General features: G+C 41.3%; 1 protein-coding gene across 7 annotated transcripts in view; it reads left to right on the top strand.

Moving 5' to 3' along the window:
• Positions 1-18,999, top strand: part of sytl2a (synaptotagmin-like 2a) — a 148,963-nt gene that overhangs the window by 30,871 nt on the left and 99,093 nt on the right. For all 7 annotated transcript variants that reach the window (XM_041198990.1, XM_041198989.1, XM_041198984.1 and 4 more), the window contains 2 exons: positions 10,634-10,788; positions 17,749-17,881. In XM_041198990.1, the coding sequence (XP_041054924.1) occupies positions 10,634-10,788; positions 17,749-17,881 (288 nt within the window). The remainder of the gene's footprint in view (positions 1-10,633; positions 10,789-17,748; positions 17,882-18,999) is intronic.

Below are 18,999 nucleotides of genomic sequence, written 5' to 3'. Positions count from 1 at the left end.
ATAAATTATTGGAAAAAAGGGGGATCGGAAAGGGGGTGGGGATGGAGGAGACCGTTCATGATCTAAAATTGTTGAACTCAATATTCAGTCCGGAAGGCTGTAAAGTACCTATTCGGGAGATGAGGTGCTGTTCCTCCAGTTTGCGTTGAGCTTCACTGGAACAATGCAGCAGGCCAAGGACGGACATGTGGGCATGAGAGCAGGGTGGAGTGTTGAAATGGCAAGCAACAGGGAGGTCTGGGTCATGCTTGTGGACAGACCAAAGGTGTTCTGCAAAGCAGTCACCCAGTCTGTGTTTGGTCTCTCCAATGTAGAGGGAACTGCATTGGGAGCAGCGAATGCAGTAGACTAAATTGAGGGAAGTGCAAGTGAAATGCTGCTTCACTTGAAAGGAATGTTTGGGCCCTTAGATGGTGAGGAGAGGGGAAGTAAAGGGGCAGGTGTTGCACCTTCTGCGGTTGCATGGGAAGGTGCCGTGGGATAAACTATTATGGGTCAACATAAGCACCCATGAGAAACCGGTGAGGTGTGCCTTAAACCTAAATTTATGGGTGCCATGTCTAGGTTCTGTGCCCCTGCATGCTACGACTAGGTGCTGTCCCCTTGTTGGCATTGGCATCTGAGACAGCCTGCTCACTGTGCTGTCCTGTTGGCCTCGATTTACCTTGGCTGACATCCTCTGGCCCGTGGAGCCTTTAGCCCTGCCTGGGAGGGAGTGGCCAGTTCCACAGCTAGCTTCTCCCCAGTGAGCTCTCTCTATCTCTCCGCCCCCCACACACACTCCTTTAAACCAGCTTATATTTCAACTCTTTCTTGGACTCGAACTCAAGTTCTGTCGAAGGGTCATGAGGACTCGAAATGTCAACTCTTTTCTTCTCTGCCGATGCTGCCAGACCTGCTGAGTTTTTCCAGGTAATTCTGTTTTTGTTTTGGATTTCCAGCATCCGCAGTTTTTTTTGTTTTTATCTCCCCAGTGAGGTTGCTTTGGACCTCCCTGCTCATGGTAGATGGATGAGCACCAAGCTGGGATTCATGGTACCCAAACCATCTCCACATTGGCACTGTCCAACTGAGATCAATGCTGCTGTGAGGGCTTGCAGGTCTGAGCGCAACCCCAGGAGGTCTATTGTTCTCTTGGAGGAGCCTCTCCACGTGAGTCGCCAGTCCTTCCATGGAGGAAGCATGGTGCTGAGCTATGAGGCTCAGTGCATCGCTGATGCTCCGCATGGACTCCTCAAGCACAGGCACCATGCCACGCAAAGCCTCATGTATCTCCACCAGATTGCTCTGCTGCACTTCCAGTGTTTGCTGCCTCAGATGACTCCAGAGGCACATCAGCCACTGACCAAGCATGTACCTGGTCCCCAGCAATCCTCTGACTGCTGGCGCCCTGGGCACCGAGGTGCTAGTATCTGCGCTGGTGCCTGCCTGGCTGAGATGGCGTGAAGCTGAGTGAATTTCCTATGGGGCCTCCTCCCAATCCTGCTCCGGTGATGCTGGAAGGAAGGAAAAGGACATTTGATTACAGTGCAGACAATGCCAATTTGAATGCTGTTCCCCTGGATCATTGTGCGCTCGTCCTTCCATAATCAATGATCAACCCATGTTGCTAACTTCAATCACCTGAGCCTTCAGCATTGCCATGGCTTCTGGGACACACATGGTGACCTGAGTGCTCACCAAACATACCTCCCCCATGGCACCCCAGCCTCACCGCCACTGGTGGATCTGGGGCCATGGCACCTCTCCAGATCCATGGGCTGCTGCTCGTAAGGTGTTAGGATTGCCAACTGGGCCTGGCCTCCGCCGGTCTGCATCTGTCCTGTGGAATTGTGCGCAGTCTTCTGAAAAGGAGAGATGAGCATTGATTAGTCCAGCTTGCATCTGAATTGCTATTGCATCCCTGCCAACCCACCCACAGTGGGACATTGCAGGACTCCAATTCTTTGTCATCCCACAGCTGCTGCGCACTCACCTAAAGAAGCCAGGGCTGACCCTCCCAAATTGCATTCCCCCTCGCCATTGCCCAGATGCTGCCTCCTTCACATGTGGCACCACAAGGTGTTACTTTGCTAAGCAAGGAGGCACAAGCATGTGGAGCACAAAGATCAACAGATGGATTGGTGTCCCATCCAACTGGAAGCTCCCCTTCCAGCAAGTTGATATCCTGACTTTGACATGCTTCCCAGTTCCAGCACTATGCCTAGGTGCCAACCCTTGACTTTCACCCCCACTCTATACTCTGGGCATCAGTGTCACATCACACGTGCTGTGGCTGCGGATGCAGAACACACCCTAGCTCAACCCACTTGGTGAACTAGGCATGGGTAATATCTGCTGGCACACCCAGCAAGGGATACATGCCATGAAGGATTAAATGCCATCACTGTACTCAACTCCCAGGGGGAGGGAGGAGGAAAGGGGTGGCAGCTGCATTAAGTGACCTGAGGCAACATGGTACTCACCCTTCCTGAGCGCAGGATGTCGTTGAATCTTTTGCGGCACTGGGCCCATGTGCGCCACACCACATCATGGGAGCTGACACTCACTCTCAGCCACCTCCTATGCACGTTTGGTCAGGTGGGGAGTCTCCTGCCTCTCCCCTCAGAAGAAGGACCTTCCGTTGCGCTGCCACCTCCTCCAGGAGGGCAGCTAGGCACTTGTTGGAGAAATGAGGGGTACACTGCCCCGCTAGCCTACCCTCTGGCCTAGCCTGCCCCAATGGCCTATTCTCCGGACTTGCGTCATGCACATTGCAAGGCTGCCAGGCCTTAATTTTAAACAGGCTGCCAGGTTGCCATTGGACCTGGTGGTCTGGGTACCCGCTGCCCACCCACTTCTGCAATCCTTGGGAGCCATGCACTGCACTAGGTGGGCCAATAGGCTCACACGCGTAAAATGGCAGTACAGGTCCTATCGTGAGTGGCGATCAAAGCCACGCACGCCCGCTCCTGCACGGCCCACCCAACATGGGGAAATTTCTCCCCATGAGGTAGATTTTCAGTAGTAAAGGAGTGAACTATGAAAATAGATGAGAAAAACTGAGGCCCTGAGATTCTTGAATAAAGAAGGGCAGAAGCTACCTCTTGGCACCTGTGGTGCAGGAGTTTAGGATGGGCCCCAGGTCACTGGGTTTCGACCCCAAAATTACTACATCAGAAATTCTAGCAAGTCTCGGCACTTCTTTACCAGCCTTATCATCAAAAATGTCAAGTATTTAAATCATAGTGAAGTTGTGATTACATACATGCTAAATTCCACAGCTTCCATATTTATATCATTGCCTACTATAATGACAAAATATCACACATGTCAGTAGCACAGATGGTTGTTTTAAAGGGAAGCTGCTGAAGGTGAGATTTGTTTTATAGACTTCTTTGGATTTGACAGAAGTAATCTGCAAAATCCTTCCAGTTTTTAAATCTGGAAACCCTCACCTATCTGTGTTGTGGGTTACACATAAAGATAATTCATAGAATTGAAATCATACAGCCATTTGGCCAACCTTCTTTTGAAGGAGCTTTTCAGTTAATCTCCACACTGCCACTGATTCATTCTTCATTAATCCTTAAATTTGCCCTTCACCTTGGCTGCTCTATCAACCACCCAAGCTTCTCTAGTATTGTATGTAACTGAAGCCTTTCACTATTAACCATTCTAGTAATTTTTTTCTGCAATTCTCCATGCCTTACCTCCCCTAATGCATGGTTCCTAGAACTGAAAATAGTACTCTCCCTGATTCCATTATTTTTTAAAAATTTATCATAACAAGGATGCCTTTGGTTTCTGTGGTCTAGATTTTAATGTGGGCTCAAGGAAAAACTGACAATACATTTTTACATCTTCCAAAACACACACCCTAGCCATATGTGGCTTTGCCCTGGATCTTTCACATGGGTCAGGTTGGCAGTGCACTTTGTCATCAACAATGGAGTGTCATCCATGATGGAGTGTATGAGTGGGTATGAAGGAAGGCCAGTTAGAAGGCCTGTCTCTGTTCTTCAACAGCAGCCCAACTGTCAACATTGTTTAAAAGTCTCCTAAGCCTCAGCCTCCCCACCCCATGCCACTTCAGATTTCCCCTATGTCACCTCTATATGTATGTTCCATAGTGCCTACTGGGTAAGTGGCTATGTAGAATCCTCAGGAGCAGTGCAGTAACAATGGAAATTATTATAAAATTGTTTTTCCCAATCTAACAAACTCTGAACTGCAAGGCAATCAGTGATACTGGAAATACTCACTCCAGTTAGTTGCCTATTAGTCTTGTAAGCAAACAAGAAAGCAAATCAAAGACACATTCTGTTGTTAAAGCCTCCTTGAAATTTCAATTCTTCTTGTATCAATAGACTACCTACTGATCTAAAGCCATAAACAGCTTCTGAAACCCAACCAAAGCATACATAATAGCTACAGCTGTCATACAAAAACTTCCAGCTACATTGCCTGAAACTGACAGAATAGAATGGTGTTTCGTTTCTATTTCTAGGCAGAGTGTCTTTCAATTAATGGAGGGGAGCAGGTCCAAAGGATTTTACAACTTTTAAAAAGCAGGTATTTTTAACAGCCAGAGTTGTCAGTTGATTTAAATCACAGCAGAGGCTCACAGGATATTTCTTTAATGTTGTTAATGCATTTTAGCACGTTGTCCATTGGAAAAAGTAATGTAATGCATGACCACACACAACAATGGTGGTCAATGTAAGGGTCAACTTGTCTTTGCAGGGCAGATCCCAACGATGAGTCACTTCATTAAAAAGACCTACCTTACAATAAATGCTCACAATACAGTGTGTAAATGGTGAAACTTAAAAGGTGTTAAAACATTTTGTACTTATTCCAACTTCTTGGCAATGCCTCTGTCATGAACTTTCCTTTTTGTTTTGGGCTTTCACCAGCAAGCAAATTAGTGTACAAAGAAATACAGTTTTTGTGGCTGTCACAATAGGAACGCTGATTTCTAAAGAGGTGCATGTGCATTTTGGATCCAAGGCCTTCCCAACCTGCCAAAAGGCCACCTGCAAATGTTGTGGGGCTGGGAAGGGAGAAGAAAATGATTTGGTTTTTGTTGGAAGAACAAAGTTTAGTGTTTTGTGACCTGATTTGTGTCACCATTGGTGGACAAAAATCTGGCCCTATCCCTCTAAAAGCTCAGGATCTCATATGCTTTTTAGGTAGCCTTGTCAATGTCCAAGATTTTTGTACGTACACTCCAAGATCTCTGATCCTGCACTGACATTAAGATTAACAGCTGTGTTAATTCTTTTAATTGCTATTTAAATGGCCTTAATAGGCCTTTGACAGTTCGGCGGGTACGCAGCTGACTCTGATGCGTGCCCGCCAAACTGAAGATCTGAATAACGCATGGTAATGTCGGGATGCACGCCTGATGTCACTGCGCGTCATTTTACGCATCATCGAGCAGCGCCCACCCTCAAAGGCTGACCAGAAGATTCAGGCCATAGAATTGAGAATCTAAACAAATCTTTTTATGTAATAAAAATGTAGTATGACTTTACTATTAAGCAATTGCCAGTCAGTTCTTCTGCTTCGTGGCTCTTGAATTAATCTTGCTGTTTCATAGGCTCCCTAATTTAATTGCTAATCATCCTTTTTTTTTCTCTAGTTTCTGGGTTGGGCACGCTCTTGGTGTCCACTGCTGTTTTGCTGTAGCAGTGGACACTTGCATCATTCTGTGCTCCTTCATTTGCCCTCAAGATCAAATTATGTTCCTTGATTGTTCCCTTGGTTATTTCTCCACTTACCACATACATCTCTGGATCAGCCTCTGCCAGCTCCTAAAATCTGTCTCATGCCTCTGCCTTTGGCTTATTCTTCCAAATCAGCTGCCCCCACCTTCATTCCCTTAATTCAAAGAGCTGTAAACTTGAATACTAGTCAGCTTTGCCTTCGTGATAGTACTCTTGCTTCTGAGTCAGAAGGTCATGGTTTTAATCGCAGGGCACTAAGTCAGGTGGGATTATTTTACTGTTGGAAGTGCTGTCTTTTTAAATAAAACCAAACCTAATCTTTTTCTGTACTCTCAAGTGAACATGAAGTATCCTTTGCCACTCTTGGATTAGGAGAGATCTCTTGGTGTCCTGACTAACATTTATTCCTTAGGCGGCAGCAGCAGTGCCACTAAAATAGATGCAATTTATCTCTAACTCCACAACATTGAGCCAGCTTGGCAATTAATGCCAAAATAAAGATAGTTTTGCACAGTTGTTTTGTTCTCAATAGTTTTGGAGTGAAAATGACCAAGCCAATTTCACCTTGAGCCATCAAACGCAAAGTAATTTTCATTAGGATTAGCTTGGATTCAATTTAAACCAGATTCCCAGAGGACCAAAGAAGTGGTTTCGGAAGCATACTCATAGAATTGGAACATATGCGAATTGCCAAAGAACATCAAAACAATGTACTACAATTTGCAATTGTGGACATGCTCTTAGTAGTTGTTCCTCAATGTTTTGTGTAATTTTTTTTAGATATATATTTTGAATGAAGTGGTTTAAATGTTTTTTTTTGTTAAATTAACCACTTTTTCTGCGCAAAGTTTACTCCATTGCGAGTCAAGCATCCCTCCGATACTTGAAAACACAACCTAGCCTGAATGCTTTAGTGCAGTGCCATGGGATGTTGCATTGGTGTCAGCAACATTTTCCAAATGAGATGTTTAAACAAAGATGCCCATTTCTGTTCAGATGGATATAAAATATCCCATGGCACTTTTTGAAGTGATGAATTCTCTGGTGTTCTGGGCAACATTTCTCCTTCAAACAGTAATGGATTAACTGTCTTATTTGCCTTTTTTATGATGTAATTTACTGCATGTAAAATGGCTGATTTCCTTGGCTACCCGAGTTGTATTTCAAAAATAACTGGGCAAGAAATTCTTGAAAATAACAGCATGTAAGCAGTGCATTCCATTACTGATGTGTAAATTGGCCAGGAACTTGTAGCAAGGAAGAATTGCTCCAACTTTAGGAGATTGGAGATTAAAACTTTTACTTTTTCTTTTCCTGTCTTTTCTCTAAATCACCATTTTTCTTCCTGTACCTGATATGAGATTGAACTCTCCTTATCAGTTCATCTTCTTTTATTTCTCCATTTTAAAAATTTCATTGGATAAGGAGATGATAAACAGCAAAGACCAACAGCTTGGTCTTTGATGTCCTATTGCCTTCACTGTGATGTTATCGGCTTGCACTTACAGCAGATTAAGGGGACAAAATATTTTTGAACTGGAGGGTGCTCCTGAAAATTCTGGCCAATGAATTGGTTATGAATCAGGTTTAGGACATACTCGTGATATAAGGTGCCAATTAGATTTAAGTCTGTTCATGGCTTTCTTTCCAGAAAGGAAAAGATCAGGCATTGTACCACAATCTCTGAAATTTGCCTGATGCAAGAACTCTTAATTGTTTATCCATAAAAAAAATTGACTTCATTTCATTTGATTAAAAATGATCAAAAGCCAGTGAACAAGACAGCAATTGTTGCATAACTTTTGAAATCTGTCTTTATTTGATGTATTATTGACTTTCATAAGCTGTGAACTCGTAATTACTATTTGACCTCCTCATGATTCAGTCAAATTGAATTGGGGAATTGGACAGTATTACTACTTTACATATGGCCCATTATTATATTGATGTATACTAAATTTATGCGCTCTCTCTCTGTTACACGGTATATTTTCCCCAGATTTTGTTTTCCAATTCGCTACCCATGTCCAATTTTTCTCTCTCGCCGCAAACCCCCCCCCCCCAACCGTTCCCTGAAAACTGACTCCTACTGGATACCCTGGAGTGCCACTATTCATGCAAAGATTGAGCATTAGCAGAATGAGTTGTGTAACACTGAATCGGAATTCTTCATGTGTTGTCTTTTGCCACCTTTAGATCCATGAGCTGCATCCTAAGGCTTTAGGTTCAAGTCCCGCTGGGGATTTGATCATCAGACTAAATTTCATATTTTAAGACTTTTACTGTAACAACCAAAACAATCAACCTCATGCAACTAATACACTAAATTACGAAGTGTCTCCCTTCCTCCACACCCCTTAACTTTCTAACCTGACTGAAAGCCCTGCACCATGTGTATATGTTACACCACACTCTGCAAAACTGTAGTCTTTGTAGAAACCAGTCCAAAGTCATTCCACAGCTTCCTTTCCATTTCATTTGAGTCATAACATTGTGTCTGTCAAAAGTTGTTCCCCTTGATTCTTGGAAAACTGACTCTTAGCAATGATTTTTGACTTCTAGGGGGTCATGCTAATGACTCCACTTGACCATGCCAAGGCAAATCTTCCAGTGTCCTTAAATTTCCATAGGTTGCTTCTCTTAAACCAGAGAATGTACTCCCACCTGCATTCTGCCTGGTGCTTTTTGTTCTCTGTGAAAGCTGACATTTGATTTCAGTAGGACTTAACCTGGGCGTCCAGCCCTCATGGTAGCCAGGTCATGGCATGTCATTGGGCAGAATATATAAGTTACATGCTCCATTTTATCTTTAATTTAAAAAAATTAAAGCATTATCATCTTAACCTCCAACTTGCAACAAGAGAAGTAACCCAAAATTGTATTATGTAGTCCAAGGATGTGGTTTGAACCTTATTTTAGCGTATCATAGCCTAGTCGTTATGGTACTAAATAGAACTCTGAAATTGAGTTCAAATCTCGCCATTGCCAGGTGGCTTTTACAGAATTTTACAACACCGAGGTCTGTTAGTGTTCATGCTTCACAGGATCCTCTTCTTGCTTTGCTTCATCTTGCCCTATGAACATATTCTTGTATTCATTTCTCCAAGAAGTGCTTGCTGCCTTCCTATTTTAAATGTGACTGCACTATTCACTTCAACCACTCTTGTGGTAGTAATTTCCAAGTTCTCACCACTCTTGAGTCATGTGGTTTTCCTTGATTACTTATTGGATTTATTAGTGAATTTATCAATGTGTTTATGGTTTGGATTCTGCCACAGCTGGAAACATCTTGCACATCCCTTTTTGGATTGGTTTCTTCTGGGCACCAAGATGTAACATAATAGAATGGGGAAAACCAAGTTTAAAAACAATTAGATCATTGGCATTACAGTAAGAAATAGTATGATTTTGGATGGGGTCAGAGTAAGAGGGAATTTGCAAGACCCAAGTTGGGTTTACATTGTGAATGCCGAGTGTGGTAAATAAAGGTAAGCTTCAGGCATCCATGTGGGAATTTGATGTTGTGGTGATAATTAAAATCTGGCTCAAAAGGGCAGGAGGATGTACTGAGTAGCCCTGGATATGAAGTGCTCAGCAAAAGTAGGGAACGAAAGAAAGCAGGAGTGCTGACAGTATTGATTTTAGGAATAATATGCTCTTGGGAGAGAGAGAGGATGCCTGAGAGGGGTTAAGGACAGAATCTATTTGGTTAGCTCGAACAGTCGAGGTACCATTATACTACTGGATGAGAATTTTCCACATCTGTATTTCCAGCCCAATGAGGAAGGGGGCATTGCTGAATCTGGCTCTCGGGAATGAGGTGGGACAAGTGAAATATCAGTAAGGGAACATTTTAGTGGACAGTGACCATGGTATCACAAGGTTTGGGTTAGCTATGGAAAAGGACGAGGAGCAATCCGGAATAAACATAACTCATTCAAGGAGGGCCAACTTCAGTGGGGTGAGAACTGATCTGATGAGGTAAATTTAGAATCGAAGATTCGCAAGTAAAACTAATTAAACAATGGGCTGCTTTTTAAAGAGGAGAGAATTCTGGTATGATCGAGATACATTTCCAGTAGGGCATACAGTCGTAGGTACATTTTCACTAGGGAGACTGATAGGAAAAAACAAAGTCAAAGCCTTAATTAATATTGCAAACTTAAAAAATAACCCAGGAGGACAAATGTCCAAAATTCAATGCCCTTCAAGTTTCCAAAAACGGGTTCCTGTCAAAATGAAAGCCATTGATTCTATTGTGACACCTTTGGTAATGCATATTGCATATATGTTGCATTATGAATACTGAGGGAGTAATTATTCATGATGGGTATTATAATGCGCTTATTCTGGGGTTTGAGACTGTTTACATTTATTTAGTTTCACTCTGGCTGCTCTTGCATTGTTGAGGTACTGGATTTTAAAAAAATATATAGGTCTTTTTGACCCCCTGATGAGCTTTGTAATATATTTGTATTTTTCCGGTGTATACCTTTTTTCCTTTCCACCCTGAAAGATTTGAGGAGGTTGTTTTGATCTCCATGTCTCACTGTTTTCAAATTTGCTTATTCATTTATTTAGGGACATGTTTGTTCAGTCTGAGTCTATTGATTTTTGCTATGTATTTTGCATGCTTAGCATTATACCATTTTTTAAAGGTATTCAACAACATTTTAGTGGAAGACAAATAGTACAACCTCTCCCAATTTATTTGGTTTTGTTATTTCGTAGTTTCATTAAATTCAGCCTTTTAAAGTTCCTGGTATTAAAAATGTTTAATTTACACCCCCCCACCCCCCCAAAGCTACATGACCTGGAGACAAAGAAAATATGGGGAAAAATAAAAGGATTTCATAACCTCAAAAGGTGCACAGCTGGTGATCAATAAAATGTATTCTTCTCACATTTTATTTCTCCCTTAGATATTTGCAAGAAACTTCAGTTGAAAATGAAATCCAACGCAAGAATATGACTGGCGAGTGGTTTTATAAAGCCAAGGCAAAGAGGCACAAAGACACGTTACATGGAGCTGAGCTAATCCAAGCATCAATGCAGAAGAAGAAACCCATGACTATCTGTAAGTTTGCTCAATTTATTATATCGTCTTATGCCTGTTCATTGCTCAGCGCCTGATGAGCTTAGTATATAGGAACGTAGGGAAGAAAAAGACTATTTAGGTCCCACTAGCTGACCCCAGAGGAATAAAGAATATTTAAGTTCATTTAAAGGCCTGGATCTTGTGGTCCCAATAGCAGTGAATGCTACTGAGGGCCACAATGACACTGCAACTTCTGGGGAGCTCACTTAGGCTCCCATTTGAAAGTTGTGGTGTGCCTGAATGGGCTCCAGTGCAGTCTGCCAGGTGTGATATACTTGCAGGAGCAGGAAAAGATATAGAAGTCAAGTTTCCCCAATAAAATGGTTTATTCTAGTTTGCTTATATACATTATACATACCTCACAAATGGCCACAAGATGGTACTATTACTCTCCTCCCTCATTAATGCAAAGCTACACAAAGTTCATATTCCATTCAAATTATATACATTTATTTTTCATTTATTTACAAGTCCACTTTAACCACTAATTTTCTATTCCCAAGAGGATACCTCCCTTTCTTGATCCAAATCTTCAGAGTTGGTGAAACACCTTGACCCATTTTGACCTGAGTCTGAAAATTTCCCCAACAAAGACTGATTTTTGACCTTAAATTCTAATTCATCTGACATGTCTGTCTGACTTTGATTTGGATTTGTACTGTTTTCAGGAATGACTTGTGTTGGCGCAACTATTGGTACTACTACTTGTGTCCCAACTATCCAATTCATCAAACTCATATGATTATTCCCAATTTCTTCCTCCTTTGTGATCCACTGAAGGTAAAATGTGACCTCTATGTACTAACTTAGTCTTCCCACAACCAAACATCTTGACCAAATGTGTGGACCACATATTTTCACAACTCTTCTTTGGAACCTCTTATCAAAATGATCTTTTACCTTTGCCTACTCATTCAAATTCAAATTTCTTTCTCTTGCTCTACCCCTATCATCACTCTCTGTCTGGATTGTTTCTCTTCTAATGACTGCTGAAGCTACATTTAGCACAATAAAAGCCTTGTTCTAGGCTGTCTTCTAAGAAACAATTCAGCTAGCATTGGGATGTGGGTGTCACTGGCTAGACTATTTATTGCTCATCCCTAATTGCCCTTGAGAAGGTGGTGGTGAGCTATCTTCTTGAACTGCTGCAGTTTATGTGGTGTATGTACACCCACAATGCTTTCAGGGTGGGAGTTCCAGGATTTTGAACCAGCAACAGTGAAGCAATGGTGATATATTTCCAAGCCAGGATGGTGAGTGACTTGGTGGGGAACTTGCAGATGATGTTCCCATGCATCTGCTGCCCTTGTCCTTCTAGATGGTAGTGTTTGTGGGTTTGGAAGAAGGAGCCTTGGTGAGTTCCTGTATCCCTCTTGCAGATGGTACACACTGCTGCCATTGTGCATCAGCCATGGTTGCAAAGGTACCAAGGGCAACTTTTCTGCTGCTTGACATTCTCTACATTGTTTCACGGTGTCTTCTATGCCCTGATCTAACCCTGGCCACCAAAGTTTCTCAGTAGACTTTGTTAATCTCAACCCCACACAACACAACCTATATCAACTGACAACTCATTGTCATGCATAAAAATCTGCCTGATTTCTAAATTCAATATCTCTGTTGGCCACCTATTTGTGACATAGTTGTATACCTTTGCCGTACAGGGTCCCAGAGAGCTGTTCTAATGTTGCCATCTGCTGTGACTGGCAGCTCATACACGTCTGAAAAGAAAAATGCATTGTCCATGTTGAGCTCTACCTCCTGAGAGGGGTGGTAATCTCAATATTGCATCAGTATTACAATGATCTCCCGATTGTCTGTACTTAGTCATACAGATAAGCTGACAAAATCTCTACATTTGGGCTGCAGCTAAAGTGGGTACTGGAGATTTTGGATTCAAAGTCGACATTGGTGGCCTATGGTTAATTTCATCGCAAAACTACTATCATTCAAGTATTATGAAATCTTCTTACTCCAAAAATCAAAGCTAATGCTTCATGTTCTTTGACCTAATCCACTCATGGCTCTGAGGATGCATGAGGTAAATGCAATTGCTGTCTTCTCACCATTATCCAGCACCTACTCCATATGGACAGATCACATGCTTGCTTAATATTTTTGGACACATTATGTTGTACAAGAAATGTACCATCTACCAATTTAATTTTATGCAAATGGAATGCTTTTTGATGTTCCTTTGTCCAATGATGCATTGCAGCAACTCCAGAGCTCCTTCAACAGCACCTTCCAAACCCCTGATCTCTACCACCAGAAGGATGAGCGGATGCATGGGAACACAACTACCTGCAAGTTCCCCACTAAACACATGCCATCCTGACTTGAACTATATTACTGTTCCTTCACTGTCGCTGGGTCAAAACACCAAATGGATTGCAGTGATTCAAGAAGGCAACTGACCATGTCCTCGAGACCAATTAGGGATGGGCGATAAAAATGCTGGCCTAGCAAGTGACACCCACATCCCATGAAAGAATAAAAAAATTTCCACGGAATGCCCTTCCTCGAGTTAATTCAATGGATGCATTATGGTTGCCAAATCTGGCATGAATTTGCCATAGTCATTCGCTAATTCACTTTGTTTTATTGGGGCAAGAAAATTCTTGTTTCAAACACATATGTGCATACTTCAGTCAGAACTATCCCCTTTTTCTTTTTTCCCTCACTGCCTGATAACAGCTTTTTCTCCCACTGCTTGCTAACAGTGGATTTCAGGATCCTTGAGGATATTAGTAATGAAAAGCTGCTCCACATGTGCACCAAAAGACACTCAATCACAGCTATACTCTAACAGTTGCCCAGTAATACCTGTTGATGTAGCCATTTTTGAAAAGTCATTCTACCCAAGTGTACAAACAATAGCCTTTTCTCAAAGATCAGATTTTTAAGCCTCTTTCTCAGTGAAAAAACACAACCCCGGTTCCCCTGGTTTGCTGGAAACTTCTCCAATCAAATTTGTTTATCTAGAGAATCCACAATCCTATCCTTATTGCCAGACTGAGAGATCTTGCAGGACAAAGTGTTCCACATGGAAGTCAAGCACCCAACTAAAATGGTTTATTCTAGTTAGCTTACATACATTCAGACACAAATGACCAGAAGAGGGTGCTATTACACCAGGGCCTGTCATTTGGGAGCTTGGGCTGATTGACCAGCTGTTATACTACTTTTTATGTTGGTTGATATTTTTCTCTTTTTAGGGCTGCCCCTAGCAGGCAGAGTTCCAGGTCATTACCACTTGCTGATTGCTTTTGTTTTGTAAAGCTTCCACATCTCTTGACCAAGGAAAGCTAAAAACTTGCACATTTTTCTTAATATATGGTGAAAGGTTATTAAAAGTACATGACTACATATGTTGAAGTGGTAATGTATGAAAGCAGCCAGATGACAATATAACAATGCAATGAAAGGCCATTTGATGAAATAATTATTACTGCTGTTACTTGTATGGTAACTGATGCTAGTCCCTATTGCTTGCTTATTGCTTTACCTCTCTTTCACCCCACAAAATCATTTTTCAATGGCTGGGAAAGGACTCAAGTATGGGTTATGGCTCTGATCCTGGCACATTCACAAGATTCAGAGTGGCAGATGATCTCCCAAATGTCTGCCAGTACTGACCTACAAAAAACATATTTCTTTGCCGCTGAGAAGTTGCAGCCACTAACTGGCTGAGATCAAGTATTCACCATGTAGAGAACAAAGGGTAAAGGAAATTACACACCCCACCCCAGCTATTTATCTGACTGGAATTTACTTCATGACAAGGAATTGAAATTTGGATTGTGTCTGAAAATAATAGCAGCTGTCTTTGGGCCATGGTTAGTTATAATTCTATACTAATAATGTGTATTTAAGATTCATGTTTGTGCATTAACCTAGTTTTGCTTCCATAAAAGAAGTAGTTGCCATTGAAGATGGATATTGGCTTTTAGAATACATAAGAGTAAATTTTTCCATCTTTCAATGTATTAAATGAGTGACCGCCAGCTCCTGCCTGTTTTGATGTGGAATTTTAAAGTTGTTTCATCAAACATTTTTATGCTAAAAATAACTTATTAAACCAAATTTTTATTTTAAAGATCAAAAGATTGTATTGTTCATATTAATGGCTGGCATCCTCCTATCTCTGAAAGATGATGAGCATGCAGAAAACTGATCCATTTCAGGAGAGGTGTCTTCACATGAGACAGCCTTGTTGAAGGCTGAAGAGTCTAATCCTTGAGAGGCAGGCTCTATCACAAGTGCTGCACCTGAAGCTGCTTACTGTCATTGTGGATCGTTGTCTTTGGCATTGGAGTTTGTTGCCAAGTAGGTGTAGCCTCTGGTCATTGTGGTGGTGAATGCCAGCCCACAGGAGGTATTGCCATTTTTCTTTGTCATCAGCTCGTGACTCTCAAGTGCAATAATTGATGTCAAGGGCATTCATGTCATGCTTGCAAGCATCCTTGAAGTAGGGCTTTGAATGTCCTGCTGGTTGTCTAGCTCCAGCTACCTCACCATACAAAGTCCTTGGGTATGGAACTGTCAAATAATTTAAATATTTTGACCACAGTCCAGCTTTTGAAGCAGTCATGATACGACCATGCAAATTAGGAGCAGGAGTAGGCCACTCAGTCCCTTGTGCCTGCTTCACCATTCAATAAAATCATGCCCCACATTCCTGCCTACCCCCAATAACCTTCACCCCCTCGTTAATGAATCTATGTAGCTCTGCCTTAAAAATATTCAAAGACTCTCTCTCTTCCTCGAGTCATTGGAAGGAGAGAGTTCCAGAGACACTCAACCCTTTTTTTTTAAGAAAAGAATTTCCCCTCATCTGTCTTAAATGAGCGACCCCTTTTTTTTAAAACAGTGACATCCCCCCCAATTCTAGATTTCTCCCACATGAGGAAACGTCCTCTCTGCACCCACCCTGTCAAGACCCCTCAGGATCTTATGTTTCAATCACATTGCCTCTTACTCTTCCAGCAGATACAAGCCTAACCTGTCCAGCCTTCCCTCATAAGACAACCCGCCCATTCCTGGTATTAGTTTAGTAAACCTTCTCTGAACTGCTAATGCATTTATATCTTTAAATAAGGAGGCCAGTACTGTATATAATACTCCAGATGTGGTCTTGCCAATATCCTTATACAACTGAATCCTGTTTTTGTAATCAATTCCCCTCAATAAATGCTAACATTCTATTAGCTTTCCTAATTACCTGCATAATAACCTTTAGTGATTCATGCACTAGGACACCCAGATCCCTCTACATATCAGAGCTCTGCAATCTCTCACCATTTGGATAATAAACTTTTTATTCTTCCTGCCAAAAGGAACAATTTCACATTTTCCCATATTATACTCCATTTGCCAGACCTTTTTTCACTCTTAACCTATCTATGTCACTTTGTAGCCTCCATTTGTCCTCTTCGCAACTTACTATCCTACTTGTCTTTGTTGTCAGCAAATTTAGCAATTATTCCTTCGGTCCCTTCATCCATATCATTTATGTAAATTGTAAAAAAAAGATATGGCCCCAGCACTGATCCCTGTGGCACACCACTCGTCACATCCTGTGAACCAGAAAACTACCCATTTATGCCAATTCTCTGCTTCCTGTTGGCTAGCCAATCTTCTATCCATGTCAATATGTTACCTCTACACCATGAGCTTTTATTTTCTGCAATAACCTTTTTGTGGCACTTTATCAAATGCCTTCTGGAAATTTATGTACAGTACATCCACTGGTTCTCCTTTATCCACAGCACACATGACTCCTTCAAAGCTGCTACTCTAGTTACATTATCTGATAAAGCATAATGAAACAGCACAGATAAATCTATTTCGCATCTCCAGTTGGAGAAACAAGGGTGATGGCAGGTACCTTGCAAAAAGAGAATGAGAACATTAAGAATAAGTTCAATTTGCAGGGTGGAGAGTTGTTCAACTATGTAACCTTTGTGTAATTTCAAAGTTTCTCTGACTAAGCAACAAAATAATTACGTACACCACTGGAAAACAAAGTTCATTTATAAACTCAAAGTAATGTGGAATAGTGTTTAAAAATCAGGAGTTGTTGTGTGGCAAGTGCCAAGAGTCCCACTACAGACTGAAAGTGTCATGCTATCAATGGATCTCAACATTTATTAATTACAGGAGCAAAATCTACTACAAGAGACTATCCCTACTTATTCATTGTGTGCAACAGTTGGCATATGGCATCAATTAACAAAATATATAACAATTTCTTGCCTCTAATTCACTGAAATCAACTGAAACTTCATTTTACAATTTCTTACTATATGCTTCTGAATTCTAAGTAGTTCAGTGAGGAAGACATAAACAACTTAAACTTGCAAAGTTCCTGTCATGACTACTTGCCCCAAAGTGCTTTACAATACATTTCTTTGAAGTGTATTCACTGTTGTAATGTAGCCAGCAGAGTCGCAAAAAAGTTGGAGTGATTTCATAAAATAAATTTAACACAAATCAATTACAACAGTTATGAACAGTGATATACATGCGTGGGGAAGGGTGGAGGAAAAGATGAAGAATGTAACTTACAAACTAAACTTAAAATTGAAAGCCTATGATCTAATTTTTAAAAAAATATGTTGTGCTTGGAAGTTGTTACAGATGTCAATGTTTTCAGAGAAGGTTGTTGGATGTGGATTTCCCTGAAGCCTCCTCAATGAGATGGAAGCTTTTAATAAAAATATTTATTTTTTCAACTTTGTAGTTTGAGCATCAAACTGGTGGCCTCCAGGATGAGCTGCAATTGTAATAATGTTCAGTTAAAACAGCATGGCAGAGGAATGCACTGTACTGAGGATTGTCTTCGCTTGGTATTAATGTGCTTATCCTGAGCAGACTGCTTAACCAAGCCAAGCTGCCATTATGTTTCACTAAATAAATGCCAATCTTTATTCACAGATGAACGTCTCCAGTCTAAAGAGTTAAAGGAGAAATCCAAAATCCGCATGAGCAATGCTGAAAGAGCTATCTTCATACCTCCTGAGCTTTCTGTTTTCCTAGAAGAGCCTAAGTTAGAAGAACCTAAAACAAGGTATTGTCTACAGTTGGATACAAACTACCTTACCTGGATCAGATGGACATGTGCAGGTGTAGAGACCTTCAGTGGCTGATCTTCAGTTTTTAAATCCTTTTTTTTTGCTTCTTTTCTTTCTGATGTAAAAATTGCTGATGGAAGGCAAATCATATTGTTTTTGAACACAAGTGCACTTGAAAATTTTGACAAATGTACAATTCAGGCTCACATTGCTTTTGTGCTGTAATTTTATATTCCAAATCAACTAAAAGCATAATTTGAAGTTTGATTTCAGGACAAGTGGTGAGATCTCCCATCTGCAGATCATGTTGTATGTCCTGTACTGCTACTAAGTATTTGTGTACTTTCAAAGTTATTCACCCTATTTGGGTATTGAGTGCACAAATTTTAAAACATCAGTGTGGAGAGCACTAAATCACCGATACACTTTCCCAGATAGGAAACTTGCTGCTTGAGGTTTTTGGGGTGCAAACTTAAATACCACCACTCCGAATGTCTAGCATTTTGTAAGACCAACATGATTGTGGGGAGAGAGCAGTAGGGGGTGGTGTTTGTTGAGAACAGCAGACCAGGATTAAATGGTTAAATTTGTAGGATGGAGGAATATTCTTCAGAACAAAAACAGAATTACCTGGAAAAACTCAGCAGGTCTGGCAGCATCGGCGGAGAAGAAAAGAGTTGACGTTTCGAGTCCTCATGACCCTTCGACAGAACTTGAGGTTTATTTGGTTTACTTCTGCAATTTCAAAAAAGTAGTGTCAGAGTGTGGGCATTATAATACTTTGTTCTATTGTTTAGAAATTCCTATTGTCCTATGGGTCAGTGGTGATTTCTCATTGGCAGGTAATATTTCCAATCTGCCTCTTAACTTGTCAACCACTGGGAAATTGCACGTTGAATGTAAATTTAAATATTAAAATCAGACACCTCCTTGTAAGTAGAACCGAGAAGTATCAGCTGAATTGGCAGGAGATTCAGAAAAATGAGTTTTCAAAATTTGAAAAATGGCCATGTGCGCAAAAATAGTACAAAGTTGCACTTTGCGAGCATGTAGGAATGATTATAAACCAGGGGCGAATTTTCCCAGAATTGTACTAAGTGCAGTAGTGGGCGTG

The sequence above is a fragment of the Carcharodon carcharias genome, chromosome 11, assembly GCF_017639515.1.
Source record: "Carcharodon carcharias isolate sCarCar2 chromosome 11, sCarCar2.pri, whole genome shotgun sequence".
In the NCBI taxonomy this organism is placed as follows: domain Eukaryota; kingdom Metazoa; phylum Chordata; class Chondrichthyes; order Lamniformes; family Lamnidae; genus Carcharodon; species Carcharodon carcharias.
The sequence above is the reverse complement of the archived record's forward strand: the minus strand, read 5'-3'. Positions and strand labels throughout refer to the sequence as shown.